Genomic DNA, 15438 nt, shown 5'->3' on the forward strand with positions numbered 1-15438 from the left:
GGGGTCTGAATACTTTCCAAATGCACTGATATGTTACCCAATTATTGTTGTTGGCACTGTCGAACGGACATCTTGGATTCTGGCCCATACTGTACATGGCACAAAATCCACAGAACAAAACACACAGATGTTGAACACACACTGGGATTGATGGGAGGTTTTATTGCATAAACAAATACAAAGATATCAAGAAGAGGGAAGAGAGGGAGGAGGAGAGGAGGAGTGGCGGAGGAGGAGAGGAGGGAGGGATGGAGAGAGAGGAACCGTAGGGATGGTGCCAGGTTTCCTCTAGATGTGATGCTGCCACCACCATGCTTCACTGTAGGGATGGTGCCAGGTTTCCTCCACACAAGAGGCTTGGCGTTCAGGCCAAAAAGTTCAATCTTGGTTTCATCAGACCATAGAATCTTGCTTCTCATGCTCTGAGAGTCCTTTAGGTGCCTTTTGGCAAACTCCAAGCKGGCTGCCATGTGCATTTTACTGAGAAGTGGCTTCCATTTGGCCACTCTACCATAAAAGCCTGATTGGGGGAGTGCTGCAGGGGTGGTTGTCCTTCTGGAAGGCTCCATCTCCACAGAGGAACTCTGGAGCTCTGTCAGAGTGACCATTGGGTTCTTCCCTGACCATGGCCCTTCTCCCCMGATTTCTCAGTTTGGCTGGGCTGCCAGCTCTAGGAAGAGTCTTGGTGGTTCCAAACTTACTCCATTTAAGAATGATGTGTTCTTGGGGACCTTCAATGCTGCAKAAATATTTTGGTACCCTTCCCCAGATCTTTGCCTCGGCACAATCTTGTCTCGGGAGCTCTACAGACAATTCCTTTGACCTCATAGCTTGGTTTTTGCTCTGACATGCACTGTCAACTGTGGGACCTTATATAGACAGATGTGTTCATTTCCAAATCATTTCCAATCAATTGAATTTACCACAGGTGGACTTCAATCAAGTTGTAGAAACATCTCAAGAATGATCAATAGAAACAGGATGCACCTGAGCTCAATTTCGAGTCTCATATCAAAGGGTCTGAATACTTACAGTTGAAGTCGGAAGTTTACATACACTTAGGTTGGAGTCATTAAAACACGTTTTTCACCCACTCCACAAATTTCTTGTTAACAAACTATAGTTTTGGCAAGTCGGTTAGGACATCTACTTTGTGCATGACACAAGTAATTTTTCCAACAATTATTTACAGACTGATTATTTCACTTATAATTCACTGTATCACAATTCCAGTGCGTCAGAAGTTTACATACACTAAGTTGACTGTGCTTTTAAAAAGCTTGGAAAATTCAGGAAAATTATGTCGTGGCTTTAGAAGCTTCTGATAGGCTAATTGACATAATTTGAGTCAATTGGAGTTGTACCTGTGGATGTATTTCAAGGCCTACCTTCAAACTCAGTACCTCTTTGCTTGACATCATGGGAAAATCAAAAGAAATCAGCCAAGACCTCAGACCTCAAATAATTGTAGACCTCCACAAGTCTGGTTCATCCTTGGGAGCCATTTCCAAACGCCTGAAGGTACCACATTCATCTGTACAAACAATAGTACGCAAGTATAAACACCATGGGGCCACGCAGCCGCCATACCGCTCAGGAAGGAGACGTGTTCTGTCTCCTAGAGATGAATGTACTTTGGTGCGAAAAGTGCAAATCAATCCTAGAACAACAGCAAAGGACCTTGTGAAGATGCTGGAGGAAACAGGTACAAAAGTATCTATATCCACAGTAAAACGAGTCCTATATCGGCATAAGCTGAAAGGCCACTCAGCAAGGAAGAAGCCACTGCTCCAAATACGCCATCAAAAAGACAGACTACGGTTTGCAACTGCACATGGTGACAAAGATCGTACTTTTTGGAGAAATGTCCTCTGGTCTGATGAAACAATAATAGAACTGTTTGGCCATAATGACCATCGCTATGTTTGGAGGAAAAAGGGGGAGGCTTGCAAGCCGAAGAATACCATCCCAACTGTGAAGCACGGGGGAGGCAGCATCATGTTGTGGCGGTGCTTTGCTGCAGGAGGAACTGGTGCACTTCACAAAATAGATGGCATCATGAGGAGAGAAAATTTTGTGGATATATTGAAGCAACATCTCAAGACATCAGTCAGGAAGTTAAAGCTTGGTCGCAAATGGGTCTTCCAAATGGACAATGACCCCAAGCATACTACAAGATTGGAAAGCAGCTGCGGTCATCCCCCTCTTCAAAGGGGGGGACACTCTTGACCCAAACTGCTACAGACCTATATCTATCCTACCCTGCCTTTCTAAGGTCTTCGAAAGCCAAGTCAACAAACAGATTACCGACCATTTCGAATCCCACCGTACCTTCTCCGCTATGCAATCTGGTTTCAGAGCTGGTCAGCCACGCTCAAGGTCCTTAACGATATCTTAACCGCCATCGATAAAAAACAATACTGTGCAGCCGTATTCATYGACCTGGCCAAGGCTTTCGACTCTGTCAATCACCACATCCTCATCGGCAGACTCGATAGCCTTGGTTTCTCAAATGATTGCCTCACCTGGTTCAGCAACTACTTCTCTGATAGAGTTCAGTGTATCAAATCGGAGGGCCTGTTGTCCGGGCCTCTGGCAGTCTCTATGGGGGTGCCACAGGGTTCAATTCTTGGACCGACTCTCTTCTTCTTCTCGTATACATCAATGATGTCGCTCTTGCTGCTGGTGAGTCTCTGATCACCTCTACGCAGACGACACATTCTGTATACTTCTGGCCGTTCTTTGGACACTGTGTTAACAACCCTCCAGACGAGCTTCAATGCCATACAACTCTCCTTCCGTGGCCTCCAACTGCTCTTAAATACAAGTAAGCTTCAATGCCATACAACTCTCCTTCCGTGGCCTCAAACTGCTCTTAAATACAATAAAACAAATGCATGCTCTTCAACCGATCGTGCCTGCACCTGCCCGCCCGTCCAGCATCCAACTCTGGACGGTTCTGACTTAGATTAGTTGGACAACTACAAATACCTAGGTGTCTGGTTAGACTGTAAACTTCCTTCCAGACTCACATTAACATCTCCATCCAAAGTTAAATCTAGAATTGGCTTCCTATTTCGCAACAAAGCATCCGTCACTCATGCTGCCAAACATACCTCGAAAATGCATCCTACGATCCTCGACTTGGCGATGTCATTTAAAAAATAGCCTCCAATACCCTACTCAATAAATTGGATGCAGTCTATCACAGTGCCATCGTTTGTCACCAAAGCCCCATATACTACCACCACTGGACCTGTACGCTCTCGTTGGCTGGCCCTCGCTTCATACTCGTCGCCAACCCACTGGTCCAGTCTACTACAAGACCCTGCTAGGTAAAGTCCCCTTATCTCAGCTCGCTGGTCACCAGCAGCACCCACCTGTAGCACGCGCTCCAGCAGGTATATCTCTCTGGTCACCCAAAGCCAATTTCTCCTTTGGCCGCCTCTCCTTCCAGTCCTTGCTGCCTGACTGAACGAACTACAAAAATCTCTGAAACTGGAAACATTTATCTACCTCACTAACTTTAGCACCAACTGTCAGAGCTCACAGATATAGCACCTGTACATAGCCCATCTATAATTTAGCCCAAACAACTACCTCTTCCCTACTGTATTTATTTATTTATTTAATTTGCTCCTTTGCACCCCATTATTTCTATTTCTACTTTGCACATTCTTCCACTGCAAATATCATTCCAGTGTTTTACTTGCTATATGTATTTACTTCGCACACGTTTGCCTTTACCTTCCTTATCTCACCTCATTTGCTCACATTGTAAAAGACTTATTTTTCTACTATTTATTGACTGTATGTTTGTTTATACCATGTGTAACTCTGTGTGTTGTATGTGTCGAACTGTTTACTTATATCTGGCTAGATCGCAATTGTAATGAGAACTTGTCTCAACTTGCCTACCTGGTTAAATAAAGGTGAAATAAAAATATAATATATATATTTCCAAAGTTGTGGCAAATGCTTTAAGGACAACAAAGTCAAGGTATTGGATTTGCTTCACAAAGCCCTGACCTAATCCTATTGAACATTTTGGACAGAAGTGAAAAAGCATGTGCTAGCCAGGAGGCCTACAAACCTGACTCAGTTACACCAGCTCTGTCAGGAGGAATGGGCCAAATTCATCCAACCTATTGTCGGAAGCTTGTGGAAGGCACCTGAAACGTTTGACCCAAGTTAAACAATTTAGGAAAATGCAACCAAATACTAATTGAGTGTATGTAAACTTCTGACCCCTGGGAATGTGATGAAGAAAAGTAAAAGCTGAAATAAATCATTCTCTTGTAACTGTCACGTTCCTGACCTGTTTTCTGTTGTTTTGTATGTGTTAGTCGTCAGGGCGTGAGTGGGTGGGCATTTCTATGTTATGTGTTTCTATGTTGGTAAATGGTGACCTGATATGGTTCTCAATTAGAGGCAGGTGGTTTTCATCTCTCCTCTGATTGGAACCATATTAAGGTAGGTGGTTTCACAATGTTTGTTTGTGGGTGATTGTCGCTGTGTCTGTGTTTATTGCACCACACGGTATGTCTCGTCTCGTTCGTTCGTTCCTGTTCATGCGTGCTTCGTTATATGTAATTTGCTGTTCAGTAGTCTCACGTTGTTTGTTTGTTATTTTGTAATATTCAAGTATAGTTCGGTCAGTGTTTCGTCGTGTCTAATAAATTCATTCATGTCTACATACCTCGCGCACATTGGTCATCTGATCCCTCTCTCCTCTCCTCGTCGGAGGAGGACGACGTAGAATGTCGTTACAGTAACGGGTTTCGTCCTCTTCGTCTGACGAGGAGTACAAGATCGGACCAATACGCAGCGTGGTAAGTGTCATAATGATATTTAATCAATCAAACAGAACACTGAACGAAATAACAAAAGTACAAAAACAAACAACCCGAAACAGTCCCGTATGGTGAAAACACTAACACAGGATACAGGAAACAACCACCCACAAAACACAAATGAAAAACAGGCTACCTTAATATGGCTCCCAATCAGAGACAACGACTGACACCTGCCTCTGATTGAGAACCATACTAGGAAAAACGCATAGAAACAGACAACCTAGACATACAACATAGAATGCCCACYCACATCACACCCTGACCAAACAAAACATAGAAACATACAAAGCAATCTATGGTCAGGGCGTGACATCTCTCTACTATTATTCTGACATTTCACATTCTTAAAATAAAGTGGTGATCCTAACTGACCTAAAACAGATTTTTTTACTAGGATTAAATGTCAGGAATTGTGAAAAACTGAGTTTAAATGTATTTGGCTAAAGTGAATGTAAACTTCCGACCTAATCTTTTTTTTTATGCATTTCTAAAAACCTGTTTCCACTTTGTCATTATGGGGTATTGTGATGTCATTATGGGCTATTGTGTGTAGACTGATGAGGAACAACATTTATTTAATCCATTTTAGAATAAGGCTGTAACGTAACAAAACGTGGAAGAAGTCAAATGGTCTAAATAATTTCTGAATGCACTGTATTGGTGTGTGTTTCAAGTGGCACCCGTTCCCTTTATACTGCACCACTCATGGTCCATAGGGCTCGGGTCAAATGTTGTGCACTATAACTAAAGTCTATAGGGTTACGTTTGGGATGCAGCCCAAGGATGAATACAGGGGAGTTTGGCACTGCCAAGGGTGAGGGGCAATAAGAGGGCATTACTAGATTAGTTATTTGACTTCAGGGTGAACAATTGGAGGATTATGTCGCTTGCTGTGTCACACAAAATAGTGTTGTCTTCAGATTAAGGGGTTTTGAAGGCACAGTGTTAGAATTAGAATTTTGGGGATGTCCTGAGAATAGGCTTCTGGTTATCGCTAGAATTCATTCTGACTCTGTCAACAAATATGTTTTGTCCTCCTATTTTACTGAGTGGAGCTAAAACCCTTCCATTGTGATGTTGTATTGTAGCTGTGATCAAAACCATCCTGAACTGACACATGTACTGTAAAACCCAGCTGTGCAAACATGCTGTATGATGTGTGTCTAATCATTTAAAGGCATTATAATGAATGAATCTTCATCATCTCAACAGTAACTGTATGCATGTGATTATCAACTAGAAAAGGTTATTTTGAGGTGGCTGTGTCAATATGATCACACAAGGAATACCAAAACAGATGGAATATTGATTGTAAAGTCGCTCTGGAAATGAGTGTATGCTAAATGACTAAAATGTAAATGTAAATGGTTGTAACAAAATGAACGCCAACAGGACAAAGCATTAGGTTTTTCATTTGCTATTGGTTTATTGGAGCTCCAAAAAGTGCATGGTCACAGTGACAGTGTGTGGTTCTTCACTCACACGCACATTGATAGAATCAGGGTTATTATGCAAGCTGTTGCTGCTAGCTGGTGGAAGAAGTAGCCTGGTCCCAGATCTGTTCGTGCTGTCTTGCCAATTCTTATGGTCATTGTCTACAATTGGTAGAACAAACAGATCTGGGACCAGGCTATTCATGAAGAGGAAGTCTGCAGAATGTAGGCGCTTGGGATGGATGTCTTGAATCTTAGCAAGTTCCTTATGAAATTACAGCCATGTCTCTCTCTCTCTCTCTCGCTCTCTCTCTGTCTCTCCCCCCCTCTGTCTCTCTCTCTCTACTTGGTGTATGCCTGTTGCTCCATATCAGGGTGCTCTGGAACTTCCAGCTCCTGAGAGTGGGCCCCCTCCTCTGATGGACTCATGCCTGGTTCGTCCCCCTCAGGCTGGGGCAGGGCCTCGGCTGCCTCCCCTGAGCCCTCCGGGTGCTGGAGCTCTTCGTCATGGTCTTGGGCTGGGTCTGTTTTGTGTTCCCCGCGGTCGGACGTGACTGTGTCTGGGGAGTCAGGGGCATCAAGGTGCTCAAAGGGCTCTGTGGGATCTGGAAGCCCTTCTCCCTCTCTTCCCTCTTCATCTGCATGCTCTGGGGGGTGGGTCTCTATCTCTCCAGCTGGCTTAGTGTGTGTCTCCCCCTCTTCTGCTCCTCCTCTCCCCTCCTCATGGCTCTTTGGCCCAGCCGTGGCGCTGTCTGGCTGAGCCTCTTCTCCAGAGACCTCCCGTGCTAACTTGTCCCCATCCTCGGGTGCCTCTGCGGGGGGCATTGTGCCAGGCTCTGTGGGGGTGAAGTCAGGGGCCTCCAGGGATACAGGGGCCACAGCAGGGGCAGATGGAGAAGGCTGGGAGTCTGTGTCAGCTACGGTAGTCTCCTCTGGCTTAGCTCCACCCTCCTCTCCCTCTTCTCTTATGGTCTCCTTCTCCACCTTCGTAGTTAGACAAGCAGCAGTAAAGAAAATACAGGAAGCACACACATTATGATTAAAGGTCATGTGGTCATTTGTGTTCTAACTTTGTCCTTCTAATGTACATGACAGAAAATAATAAACAGGACAGGACATGGACATGGACAGATTACCAGGAAAACTAGGAAATACTGATGCTTCCTACTTCCTATGCTATACTTTCTTTTAAGTGTCCAAGGCCAGGAAGTGATCTAAACAATGMGTATCACATACAGTTGAGGTGCTATGGGTTTCAACCCTTGTTACCTGAATGGGAATGATGATGCCATCAGGGATGCTGGGGTCAGGAAGTGAAGCCTCTACAGTCAGAATTCCATCACCAGACAGTGARGATCGTATGGTCTTAGAGACAATACCTATCGGGAGCCTGGGAAAGCACAACACCCTTTTACATTTACACAACACAGTATCATAAGTTCAAAACAGTTGTGTTGTGTCATAATGCTGATAAATACAGTATCCATAGAGTTAACATGCGATTGTCATAAGCATTTATATTGCTACGTGTTGGTGTAAAGGAGAGTAAATTGAGTACTCAAAACATTTCTCCTAGCTGCATTGTATTCTATAACATCAACTGTTGATGCTGAAAAACATTTCTCACACATCGTGTTGAAAATCGATCAGCTTGGAAACTTACATGTATCTCCTGGTGAAACATCTAGCAATAAAACCATGCTCATCTGGTCTCTCTTCATGAGTCCCTGAGGATGAAATATCAACTATATTAGAAATATGAATAATACTAATAATATGGAGACCCACAGTGGGGCTAGGCAACACTGAGACAGCAGGGTGGAGCTAGGCAACACTGAGACAGCAGGGTGGAGCTAGACAACACTGAGACAGCAGGGTGGAGCTAGGCAACNCAACACTGAGACAGCAGGGTGGAGCTAGGCAACACTGAGACAGCGGGGTGGAGCTAGGCAACACTGAGACAGCAGGGTGGAGCTAGACAACACTGAGACAGCAGGTTGGAGCTAGACAACACTGAGACAGCAGGGTGGAGCTAGGCAACACTGAGACAGCGGGGTGGATAATAACTCAATCATAGTTGCAGGATAACTTCTACATACAGTATGTTCCAACGTTTGAACGTCTTGACCGTTTGAACATCTTGAAGAACGATCTGGCCTTAATGGCCATGTACTCTTATAATCTCCACCCAGCACAGCCAGAAGAGGACTGGCCACCCCTCAGAGCCTAGTTCCTCTCTAGGGTTCGTTCCTTAGTCTTCAGGCTTCCTGCCTTTTCTATGGAGTTTTTCCTAGCCACTGTGCTTCTGCATCTGCACTGCTTGTTCTCTGGGTTTTCAGGCTGGGTTTCTGTAAAGCACTGTGTGACATCTGCTATTGTAAAAAGGTATTTTGATTGATTGATGGATACAACTCAGCAACATTTCAGTTTAAATGACTGATCTATGGCGCTATAACATAACTGGAGCATTTCAGTTTAAATTGACTGTATCTATGGCGCTATAACATAACTGGGGCATTTCAGTTTAAATTGACTGTATCTATGGCGCTATAACATATACTGGGGCATTTCAGTTTAAATTGACTGTATCTATGGCGCTATAACATAACTGGGGCATTTCAGTTTAAATTGACTGTATCTATGGCGCTATAACATAACTGGGGCATTTCAGTTTAAATTGACTGTATCTATGGCGCTATAACATAACTGGGGCATTTCAGTTTAAATGACTGTATCTATGGCGCTATAAATAACTGGAGCATTTCAGTTTAAATTGACTGTATCTATGGCGCTATAACATAACTGGGGCATTTCAGTTTAAATTGACTGTATCTATGGCGCTATAACATAACTGGGGCATTTCAGTTTAAATTGACTGTATCATTATGGCGCTATAACATAACTGGGGCATTTCAGTTTAAATTGACTGTATCTATGGCGCTTATAACATAACTGGGGCATTTCAGTTTAAATTGACTGTATCTAGGCGCTATAAACATAACTGGGGCATTTCAGTTTAAATTGACTGTATCTATGGCGCTATAACATAACTGGGGCATTTCAGTTTAAATTGACTGTATCTATGGCGCTATAACATAACTGGGGCATTTCAGTTTAAATTGACTGTATTATGGCGCTATAACATAACTGGGGCATTTCAGTAAAATTGACTGTATCTATGGCGCTATGAACTAACTGGGGCATTTCAGTGTTTAAATTGACTGTATCTATGGGCGCTATAACATAACTGGGCATTCGGTTAATATGACTGTAATTGTGGCGCATTATAACATAATGCACGATTTGTAAATTGACTGTATCTATGGCGCTATAACATAACTGAGCGGGGCATTTCAGTTTTAAATGTGACTATATCTGACTTGGGCGCATATAACATAACTGCGGGTATTTCAGTTTAAATTGACTGATCTATCTAGTGGCGTCTATAACATAACTGGGGCATTTCAGTTTTAAATGACTGTATCTATGGCGCTATTATAACATAAACTGGGCTATTCAGTTTAAATTGACTGTATCTATGGCGCTATAACATAACTGGGGCATTTCAGTTTAAATTGACTGTATCTATGGCGCGCTATGACATAACTGGGGCATTTCAGTTTAAAATTGACTGTATCTATGGCGCTATGACATAACTGGCATTTCAGTTTTAAATTGACTGTATCTATGGGCGCTTAACATAACTGGGGGCATTTCAGTTTAAATTGACTGTATCTATGGCGCTTATACATAACTGGGGGCATTTCAGTTTAAATTGACTGTATCTATGGCGCTATAACATAACTGGGGCATTTCAGTTTAAATTGACTGTATCTATGGCGCTATACATAACTGGGGCATTTCAGTTTAAATTGACTGTATCTTATGGCGCTATAACATAAACTGGGGCATTTCAGTTTAAAATGACTGTATCTATGGCGCTATGACATAACTGGGGCATTTCAGGTTAAATTGACTGTATCTATGGCGCTATAACATAACTGGGGCATTTCAGTTTAAATTGACTGTATCTATGCGCGATATAACATAACTGGGGTTTCAGTTTAAATTGACTGTATCTATGGCGCTATAACATAACTGGGGCATTTCAGTTTAAATTGACTGTATCTATGGCGCTATATAACATAACTGGGCATTTCAGTTTAAATTGACTGTATCTATGGCGCTATAACATAACTGGGGCATTTCAGTTTAAATTGACTGTATCTATGGCGCTATAACATAACTGGGGGCATTTTCAGTTTAAATTGACTGTATCTATTGGCGCTATGACATAACTGGGGCATTTCAGTTTAAATTGACTGTATCTATGGCGCTATAACATAACTGGGGCATTTCAGTTTTAAATTGACTGTATCTATGCGCTATAACATAACTGGGGCATTTCAGTTTAAATTGACTGTATTATGGCGCTATAACAAAACTGGGCATTTCAGTTTAATTGACTGTATCTATGGCGCTATAACATAACTGGGGCATTTCAGTTTAAATTGACTGTATCTATGGCGCCAAAACATAACTGGGGCATTTCAGTTTAAATTGACTGTAATCTATGGCGCTATAACATAACTGGGCATTTCAGTTTAAATTGACTGTTATTTATGGCGCTATAACATAACGGGCATTTCAGTTTAATGAGGCCCAGCATATCTATGCCCAGTATATGGACATTACAGGAGCATTTCAATTTAGTTTCAGAACAGGCTGGCCTACCTCCGATCTCCAGGAAGCCGCTGCGGGTCCTGAGTGTGATCTCTGCAGGGGAGAAGTGACTGACATCCAGGGTGATCCTCCAATTGTGCCCCTCCACCCGGACCTCCGACAGCCCCTTCAACCCTGCAGACTCTACCTTGCTCAGCTTGGGGGTTAGCTGGTGCATTGAGGAGGCCGGGGCCGGAAAGGAGGGCACCAAGAGGGGCAGAGAGGGAATGTACCCAGTCCAGGAGCTGGCTGCCAGGCGTCTATGGATGTTATCTATCCAGCTGAGGTCACCGGCCTCTAGGAACGGTGGCAGGCCGAAATCCTGGTTGGGAAGGAGGCTGCTAGGGGTGGGTTGCTGCCACCAGCTCCACAGGGGGGACCAGAAGAAGTCCCTAGAGTGGTGAGGACGTGATGGGGCCCCTGGTGCCGATGGGTCCGCTGCTTTGGTCTGCTCGGTCATGGTTCAGAAAAATGTTACAGGGTTGGAGAGAGAGAGAGACCCACAGCAAGTAAAAATGCTGGAGTGCTGGACTGTAACAATACAGGAGGAGAGGGTCACAGAAGAGAAGAAGCACTGTGCAGCGAAGACAGAGATGTCTCTGGGGCTCTTTATATACCCACCCTGTCTGTTTTAGCACTTAATAAGCAGTAACAGTTATCTGATGAGAGGGGAATGTGAGGGCGAGGTGATAGGTGCACCTAGGAGTCAGAGCTGTTACCTCTCTGTAGACAGRCCCAGGGGAAGGGGGCATACACAGGATGCATAACAAATGAAAACCTATTCCCTTTATAGTGCACTACTTTAGGGTGCTAGTCAAAAGGGCTTTGGTCAGGAGTAGTGCATTATATAAGGAATAGGGTGCCATTTGGGCAAAGCCAGAAACAGAACTAATTAGATGTATTTATAACTGTGAGGGGGAAATGGCAAATAGCTGCTGGATGACTCCAGACGAGGTAGAAGAGCTGCTATACTTCACATGTCACAGTGTGTGTGTGTGTGTGTGTGTGTGTGTGTGTGTGTGTGTGTGTGTGTGTGTGTGTTCGTGTTGTGGTGTCGTGCGTGCGTGCGTACGTGCGTGTGTGTTATGAGGTGAGGTGAAGAAGGTGTTGTCGTAGCCCAGCCTGGCTGTGACAGACCCGGTCAACCTTCTCACATCCGAGTGATTTCATTCTTCTCTCTGTAACTAAGGGTCCTCAGCTGTGTGTTGAAGGGTGTGTATTCAGGCCCTTCTTAAATACTTCCTTCCTCCTTGCATCCTTTCCTGAACAAATCCTCAGCTCTATTGCGGACAGTCTGAGCACTGATGGAGGGATTGTGCATTTTCTGGTGTAACTCGGGCAGTTGTTGTTGCCATCCTGTACCTGTCCCGCAGGTGTGATGTTTGCATGTACCGATCCTGTGCAGGTGTTGTTACACGTGGTCTGCCACTGCGAGGATGATCAGCTGTCCGTCCTGTCTCCCTGTAGCGCTGTCTTAGTCATCTCACAGTACGGACATTGCAATTTATTGCCCTGGCCACATCTGCAGTCCTCGTGCCTAAAGGCATTCACGCAGATGAACAGAGACCTCTGGGACTTTCTTTTGGTGTTTTCAGAGTCAGTAGAAAGGCTCTTTTTAGTGCCTATAGTTTCATAACTGTAACCTTAATTGCCTACCTTCTGTAAGTCTGTTACTGTCTTAATGACCGTTCACAGGTGCATGTTCATTTAATTATTGCTATGGTTCATGTGAACAAGCATGGGAAACAGTGTTTAAACTCGTTCCAATAAAGACTGTGAAGTTATTTGAATTTTTACGAATTATCTTTGAAAGTCACGGTCTTGAAAAAGGGATGTTCCTTTTTTTGCAGATTTTTATTTGTCTCATGCACCAAAACAACAGGGTAGAACCGTGAAATGCACACTTACGAGCATTTTCCAACAGAGTAAGACAAATCTTATCTACAAATATATGATAATAAAAAAATAATACACAATACAATAACAATAACGGGGCTATATACAGGTGGACCGGTACCGGTCGAAGGATCAATGTGCGAGGTAAGAAAGAGTTGAGATAATTGAGGTAATATGAACAGGCAGGTGAGATAATTGAGTATATGACATGCAGTGAGATAATTGAGATATAAATCAGGTGAATAATTGAGGTATATGAAATAGGTGAAGATAATTGGGTAATATGAACATGCAGGTGAGATAATTGAGGTAATATGAACACTAGGTAAGATAATTGCAGGTAATATGAACATCAGGTAGGAGATAATTGAGTAATGTGAACATCTAGGTGATAAATTGAGGTAATGATAACATTAGGTGAGATAATTGAGGTAATATGAACAGTCTAGGTAAGATAATTGAGGTAATATGAACATCTAGGTGAGATAATTGAGGTAATGAACATCTAGGTAAGATAATTGAGGTAATATGAACATTGTAGGTGAGATAATTGAGGTAATATGAACATCTAGGTGAGGATAATTGAGGTATATGAACATCTAGGTGAGATAATTGAGGTAATATGAATCATACTAGGTGAGATAAGTTGAGGTAATAATGAACATGTAGGTGAGCATAATTGAGGTAATATTGAAATCTAGGTGAGATAATGTGAGGTAATATGAACACTAGGGAGATAATTGAGGTAATATGAACATCTAGGTAGAAAATGAGGTAATTTGAATGTAGTGATAATGAGGTATAGTAACATTTAGGTGAGATAAGTGGTAATGAATAGTGAGTATATGAGTAATAACATCTAGGTGAGATAATTGAGGTAATATAACATTAGGTGAATAATTGACGAGTAATATGAACATTAGTAGGTATGAGAATAGTAACACTGTGAGATGTTTGTTTCTGTTACAATTCCCCAACGTCTTCTTCTAGGCAATCTTGCTACCTAACCTCTAGACAGGATCCTGCATGCAAGGAGGAAAGTAAAGATATGGACAGTGTCATCAAAAGGGATTTAGGGATTTACTGAAGGCACGTGTATCTGTTCCTGTGCCAACAGACATGAATAATACAAATTAAAGATATCCGTATTCCCAGGAATTCCATACAAGCATGGGGATAGTTAGTGTTTGAGGTGGTTGGGCCTGCCCCGCAGTATCACCTTGCTCTTCTTGTGTGGGCTGAGCTTCTCTGTAACCATGGGAGACACAGGTCTTACAACAAAACACCTGTGGTTCAATGTGGAGGCTGCTGCCAAAGTCTGCTGAGCCATTCTGCTGAGACAGTGGAATGACTTTTTGACAGGGGGTGGAGGATTTTTTAAGCAAAATTGTCAAATGACATCAGTTTGACCGGTTGTTAGGAAATAGAAATCTGTGAAAACAAGCCAACATGTTTCTGATAAGATTTCAGTTTGGCTTGGATGCATATTTTATGTGGTTKAAATACTATCAGCTTTTAGGATGCTGGGAAAGATAGTACCTCTACAATCAATCAGTCAATCAATCATATTTATTTATAAAGCCCTTTTTACATCAGCAGTTGTCACAAAGTGCTGTACAGAAACCCAGCCTTAAACTCCAGAGAGCAAGCAATGCAGATGTAGAAGAAARGTGATAAGAGAAACTCCATTGATAGGCAGGAACTTAGGACGAAACCTAGAGAGGAACCAGGCTCTGAGCCGGTATCTAACTGCACATTTGCATTCTCTCAAGATACTGAAAGAAATAAATCATGTTTCTCCATTCATGTTTCTCAGTCCAAATTTTGCCTACATTTGGTGTATCATTTTACTGTAAGAAATGCTTAATGCTGCAGGAGATAATATTAAGGTCTATGTGAGAGGGTCTAGACCTACAGTCAGTGTCCAGATTTCAGTTTCCATTTACCCCGTCTGAACAGAAGGCTAMAGTTCCCTTGACATGCCATAGGCCTATTTGACGTCTGCTTCTTGTGACTGTTGAATTTGTACAGCGCCTCACAATCATCACACATGCTATCGTCCTCTTTTACCACTTCACCAAATCTTTCGCAAACATGACGTTTCTGGCCACCCCGTCTCTTTATTTTCAACTTTCCATTTCACAGCTTTTCTCTTATTGAATTAAACTTTAACACTGACATTGTCCTTCTTTTTTCCTCTCTCTCTCTCTCGCTCTCTCATCTCTCCTCTCTCTCTCTTCTCTCTCTCTCTCTCTCTCTTCTCTCTCTTCTTCTCTCTCTCTCTCTCTTCTCTCTCTCTCTCTCTTTCTCTTTTCCTCAATGCCATCTCTTGTTGACTACCTCAGAGAGATCAGACAGTTTTACCCACTACTTTTCTTCCATTGAACTCAATTGAACCCTGTATGTGATTGATATTTTTTTCTTTGGCAGGCGGTGGTGTGTGTGTGTGTGTGTGTGTGTGTGTGTGTGTGTGTGTGTGTGTGTGTGTGTGGTGTGTGTGGTGTGTGTTGTGTGTGTGTGTGTTGTGTGTG

General features: G+C 42.9%; 1 protein-coding gene across 1 annotated transcript; it reads right to left on the reverse strand.

Annotated features, from left to right (window-relative positions):
- Positions 1–6257: 6257 nt before the first annotated feature.
- Positions 6258–11596, reverse strand: LOC112074277 (uncharacterized). The gene is made up of 4 exons (XM_024141473.1): positions 11024–11596; positions 7953–8016; positions 7559–7679; positions 6258–7273 (listed from the first exon to the last, which is right to left on the reverse strand). Exons 1-4 carry the CDS (start codon positions 11469–11471, stop codon positions 6632–6634), a joined length of 1275 nt encoding a protein of 424 aa, XP_023997241.1. The 5' UTR covers positions 11472–11596; the 3' UTR covers positions 6258–6631.
- Between the last annotated feature and the right edge of the window lie 3842 nt (positions 11597–15438).

This window comes from Salvelinus sp. IW2-2015, unplaced genomic scaffold, assembly GCF_002910315.2.
Source record: "Salvelinus sp. IW2-2015 unplaced genomic scaffold, ASM291031v2 Un_scaffold2557, whole genome shotgun sequence".
Classification (NCBI taxonomy): Eukaryota; Metazoa; Chordata; class Actinopteri; order Salmoniformes; family Salmonidae; genus Salvelinus; species Salvelinus sp. IW2-2015.